This window comes from Mycetomoellerius zeteki, unplaced genomic scaffold (assembly GCF_001594055.1).
Source record: "Mycetomoellerius zeteki isolate Tzet28-1 unplaced genomic scaffold, Tzet1.0 scaffold72, whole genome shotgun sequence".
Classification (NCBI taxonomy): Eukaryota; Metazoa; Arthropoda; class Insecta; order Hymenoptera; family Formicidae; genus Mycetomoellerius; species Mycetomoellerius zeteki.
In genome coordinates this window covers 157,299-163,624 of record NW_017257742.1, presented here as the reverse complement: position 1 = coordinate 163,624, position 6,326 = coordinate 157,299, and the positions used below count along the sequence as shown (strand labels likewise).

General features: G+C 38.6%; 1 protein-coding gene across 1 annotated transcript; it reads right to left on the bottom strand.

The window, feature by feature from the left end:
* Window positions 1-3,827: 3,827 nt before the first annotated feature.
* On the bottom strand, window positions 3,828-6,321 carry LOC108729262 (uncharacterized; the record flags this gene model as incomplete). Its single annotated transcript, XM_018458287.1, has 2 exons — window positions 3,828-4,659; window positions 6,024-6,321. Coding segments are annotated over 2 exons (1,098 nt in total), but the record flags the coding sequence as incomplete, so codon positions are not given.
* Window positions 6,322-6,326: the final 5 nt, after the last annotated feature.

Genomic DNA, 6,326 nt, shown 5'->3' with positions numbered 1-6,326 from the left:
CATTAATCGTGGAGACTTACTTAGGCATTTTACTTATACATATATAATTACTTTAATAGTCTAACAAAAAATTATTTTCAATTATCTGCATCTACCTAAATTTTTAGATACTTTAGCAAAATCGTTCTTTCCGTGTGCCGTTTGTCAAAGTGTTTTTGTAAAAAAAAAGGCGAAATTCCGCACGGAGCGGAACGCAAACATAAATTTTTTCAGGGATCAATGATTAATCAACCACTCGATATATCAGAAGCATAGTAAAAGTGATGAATGTCGGGTCGGTGCACACTCGATAGCCTTTTAGAGAAGGCTTTTGCCGATACGAACGCCGTGATACACGGGGACAATGCATGCGTGCGTGCGTATACGCAACCAGTGGTCAGGGAGTCACATATGCGCCTTGCATTTCGACGTAGCGTAGACTCGACGCGACAACAAAATTAGCGCTTCCATATCGCCCATCCGCAGCAATATCCATCGGCCATTATTCGCCGGTCGGACGATAGTCCGACATAATAACTGTCCATTAGCTCGGCAACGTCGGTACGTAACGCGATTCGATGAAGTATCGCCGTTAATCGAGTTGTGTAATTTACGTAAATTGAATCGACGACGATGTATCGGCTTGTTACAAAATCTCTGTGAACTCAGGGAGAGATTTTTAGAGAAAGAATCGTAAAATTTGAGAAATAGTATAGATCCGTAACAATAAAATATATTTTTCGATAATAAACACCTCATTTTTCTTCCTCAAATTTCTAAAATTTGGTGTATCTAAAGTATAATATATCCCCTTAATAATCTCTATAACATATTTTGGTGCACTATTTTATTAATTTCTAATAAAAGTTTTTTTATTAAAAATTTTTTAAAGATATTTTTTGAAATTTTGAAATTTTAGAAATTTAAAAAATGAAAAGTTTATAAAAGATACATCGATAAATATATTTTATCATTATGAATATTTTATTACTTGCCACGATGATTAAATTTCACAGGATAATATTATTTTATATACATTAACTAAATTCATTTTATATATTTTAACTAAATTTAGTAAATGTATATAAAACAACGTTATCCTATCAGACTTAATCATTGTTATGGCAAATGATAAAACATCCGTGACAATAAAATACATTTTTTGATATTTTTAAACTCCTCATTCTTCTAAAATTTCTAAAACTTGTGCATCTAAAAAAATATCCTCTTAATAATCCCTACTACACATTTTTGTTTGTATCGTTTCTCACTAAAATTTTTTTAAAATTGTAATATATATATATAAAATAACGCTATCTCTTATTACACTTAATCATCGTGGTGATAAAGTGAGTTTCTTTTTTTGAAAATATGATCGATATGCGCTGTCCCAGCAGTCGTGACCATTAAATGATCGATGTCCACCCATCAACACAGCTCGAGCAAAATAACTCTGTTTTTCTATTACACTTGTAACGCATAGGGTGGAGTAATCGTGTCTACACGCCCTCGTATTTTACCCATATCAGTTTTCTCTCGAGCGTAGCGAAAAAATATATTATAAAGAACAGTGTATCATTAATTTTTAAAACGTATATGATGTAACGTTATCCATCAACGTTATTTCAAAAAAAACATGATCATTCTGTTTTTAAATAAATTTCTTATCGAAATATAAAAATCTAGCCATAATAATTTTGTCGTATATATGTCTGTCATTTTATAAAATATGGAATTTCTTTATATATTTCAATATTAAATAAAAGATATAATTTTTATGAAAGCACGTATTGAAACTAATTCGTATATTGAGGTTTTAAAAACGTTAATTTCAGTTTTAATTATTCAAAAAAGCATTTAAATTAACAAGTAGAGATTTGCGAGAGAAATATGGTCTTTTCAGCGCTGTTAGGGGTTTTACAATCCTCGAGAAGTGTCATAATGATGCAGGTGTGATACTTCTATTCACGTTCCGTACCTCATTAGTCGGTTTCAGAAAACTCGTCGAAACAGCTAGAATTCATGAAAAGAGAAGACCAGTCTCGCATAACGTGTACAAAATTGTTCTCTGACATAAATAGGTTAACATGTTCCCTGGATATTATATTTGTAATGTATTATTTATTCATTTCATTAATAAATATATCCTTATATACGTATATGCTATATATAAGGATATATTTATTAATGAAATGCGTGAAAATCACTTATTAAATTATATCTTATAATTATGGCTCATTAACACATACGCGAGACTGAATTCACACATGAGCAAGCTGAAACTGTGACTGTCACAAATACCTTAAAGAAATTTATAATGATATTAAATAATTTATGATATTTGTAAATTTCCGATCATATTTAGGTAATTTTCCGGTCATAGACATGTAATTTCCATGTAAAATTACATGCATTTTTTCAGTGTAGTTTATAATAATATAAAATAAGTCTGTTTAATAATATATTAATACAATGATTTAAAATATATAATATTCAATAATTTTGTATAATAATATAACAATTTATAATAATACAATATAATTCTGTTTAATGTAAATATTTATAATAGTATTAAGTATAATTCTGCAATAAGATTGCTTGCTCTAATTGCTGGAAACGAAAAACTTGAATTTATAATCAATTTGAGATTAAAATATCTTACATTTATTATTATTTAAGTGCGGAAGAAAGTTCGTTAGGTAGTTTAGAGTATACAAATGAATTTAGATATATCATTGCCTACTCACGCACGACCATTTGGAATAATAAAGAGTAAACGAACATGAAGTATACCGACATTGATAAATTGGTCAATTCCGTGCCTTTTTTCAGATTGTTTTCCCTCGATTAGGGCATCGTATCCTCTCATTGCATTCTCTTAGTCTGATCACTGCGTGTGGATCAATGTCAGTATAGCGTGAGGTGCTCTGATACCCGTCTTTTAATCACGAAGAGTGAAAAATGCGGCAATACGCGAACCGAGAAATCAATTATCACGGCAGAATATAATTAGGTTTCTATCTGTGACGTAGATAGGTGAGCCACGCGGGAGCTAATAACACTAATTGTACCGGCGGCTGGTGCTTCATTAATTAAAAGACTTACCCAGCCGACGACAAAGGTGAGGATATTTTAAGTATCATTCCCGCGACGTGAAAATATGCACGTCGAGCGATATTTATTCACTTTTATGAACATGCCTGCCGTACTCGTTTTGCGGAAATTTCGATATGGTGTATGGTGAATTATAAAACTTTTCTTCGATTATTTTAACGTGATATTAAACGCAATACTTGCATTTATTGAGAAACAATTCCTTTCGCTTAGGATGTGAAGCATTGTTTCTAACCCTTCATTACTCGCATGGGGTTTATTCAAGGCACTCCAGTCTTATAAATTCGCTAAGTATATAAATGTTATTTATACACATTATATTTAGCTCAAATTGTGTCATAATTAAAAAAAAATTTGCATTTATTTTTATCTAAAGAATGTATAGAATATTATTAGTTTTTATTTAATTGTAAATCATTAAAGAGGACAATAAAAATTAAAATGTAGAATGTCTGAAACACTCCACGCGAATAATTACGTTAAAAAAAATTACGAGTAATGTAAAATTATAAAACTCTATCGCCATATTTTCAGTCAATTTTCCAAATTGACGAAAAAATTTCACTGTACGGCTAGAGAGATTCAAATTGAAAACTCCTCTATACGAATTAAAAGTAATTGGAAATGGGATATCATAATGTGGGGTGGAAAGAGAAAAGCGCGCAAAGATCGTGCGAAGGTTACTGAAAAAATACCATCGTTTATTTTCTATTAAAATTATAATTCTTACGTCCTATTAGCGAATTAAACAGCAAACGGGCTCCCGTCAGCCGAAGAAGGCATCATCGCCGGAGCCTTCGGCCGTGCAGTTCTGTAGCAATGACGCCGGATTCGCCATGTCGCTGACGTCACCGACGACGACGCCATTGCCGCCGTTACCGGCGCGCGGGGGTTTCACGTCTTGGCCCTGTGAGGAAGCGTCGTAGATTCCGCGACTTGCGGTCTGCTGCTGCTGTTGATTTTGCGAGTTGATTTCGTTGTAGACCAACTCCTGGATCTTGAGACGAACAAACATCTGCCTGTCGAGTGGCAGGCTTCTCAGAGGATTTCGCACGCTCATGAGGAAGTGGTAGGTGTCGTCCTCGTCCTCAGGACCGATCGCCAGTCTCTTCTGCAGTGATTCATATCGCTTTCGGTCCACTTCCACGCCGTAATCGTTTTCGATCGCGTCCATTAGCGCTCGTTTCCGACTGATTATCTTGTTCATCTTTGGCGGCGGCATCACCTGATGCAGACCGTCATCGGATAGCAATGACTGGCAAGAGTCACCGTCCAAGTCGTCGAACTGAGTCTCCTCGTGGCCCTCAAGAATGTCAATCTGCGGTTCGATCTGCGTGCCATCCGGCGAGGAACGCATCCCGACTGTACCAATGCAGTTTTGTGACAGGGCGCAGCCGATCACCCTTGAGTTCATTTGGTCCCGCAGGAAGAATAGGCTCTTGAACCAGACCCACTTAGAGTCGTGCTCGGTGCCGCCGATACCGTCGCACTTACCCCGGTAGGTCTTTTTTAGCTCGTTTCGAAAGTTGTCGCGTAGGTGTTTCCATTTGGATTTGGCGACATCAGCTGGAACAGAGCGATGATCACGTCTTTATATGATTTAGGCCCGGTTGCACCGACGTTACTTTGACTTTAATAAAGCAAGACTTAAAACTCTGTCTGTCTCGTTTTAAAGCGCAAGAGAGACAGAGAGAGAGAAAGTTTTAAGCCTTGTTCAAAGTCGAAACAACGTTGACCAATGTGCAACCGGGCCTTAGAAAGAGCGATCGATAATGAACGTATGACTACTTAAGCAAAACAACAGGTCACGATAATGTCAAAATGACTGAAAAAAGTAACTCTTAATAATCATTTTGGAGCCATTTTAATGTCATTACGACTTTTTGTTCTGCTTGGATACTACCTGCTCCGAAAACTATCCTCAATATTTCTTTTCTGCCACAATTTAGCTGCCACTCGTTAAACTCTTTAGTTCAGTGATGAGATGTTAGAAAATCAGATATATACGCAAAAATCATAAGTATATACATATGTAACTAAAATCGCTACGTTTTTATGTCGTAATTCTAATTAAAATAATAAGTATTTATGATCTATCGAATTCGATTTACTCATAGCCATTTCCTTATTATTTCGGCATATCTAAGCTACTTTAATTTACAAACTACTCTCACGACGCGCGTGCTTCATAAAAGAAGCACCTGCATTCTTCCCCGGAGTATTATCCTACAATCGGCATTACTTTCACTCGTCATGACAGACATGTTTGCATTCCGCGAGCACGTGCTACCGCGAGCAATCGCGTTGTACGTATACATGTACGTACATACATCTTCGCGAAAAAAAAAGGAAAAAAAAGGTAATCCGTGCCAGAGTCCGTCGCGCGGTATCGACGTGCAACCTGGCGGAGATCCGCGTGAACTAGCAGTCTATCTCTTTGGCCGGCCTCTCCTTTCGCGAGCTATCGACCTTCCAGAGACGAGCGTGGTTCCAGCGAGCGGTCCGCGCTCGCGTTTGGTGGCCGCCCGGCCCGGGTCCGCGATCGCGGCGACCCGGTTCGATCCTTCGCCTTTACTCGACTTCGCCTCTCCTTCTCTTTCTCTATTTCCTCCTCCGTCTCGTCTCAGCCTTCGTCTTTTGATTCGTATTACGCACAGCGAGATATCTCGAACGACCTCAGGGTCGCGAAGCTCAACAATCATATGAACATTGTACGAACCAATCGACATATCCAGCGTATCCCACCCACCCAATCGAGCGGCCAACCAATCTCGCCGACCAGCAACCAACGCACACGTGCGTGGCAACACGTACACGCAAAATATATATTACAGGGAAGTACAGGGACGAGAAATACGTTGAGCGGGGGTGAAGAGGAAGAGCATCGTTCGTCGATCCGGGCGTTCCAGGTCGGAGATCCTTATACTCACTCGACACCTCGCATGCCCTCGCGATCTCCCGCCACATCTTCAGTATGACATCGCGATTGTGATAGTTGACATTCTTCTGGTCCCAAATCGCGGGCCTCGCGTGCACCTCGTTGATCAGCCGCTGCAGGTCCATCGTCATCGCGCTTCTACGTCCGCCGGCGTTGCATCGCCGTGGCGAGCGCTTGCCGGCACGTCGATTGAGAAGCGTGACGCCGGCGGTGCCGACGGAGGAGGCGGCCGCACGCGTGCCGCTTCCTCCGACGCGTAGCTGCTGTTGAGCCTCCCCACCGGCCGCGGTGTGTT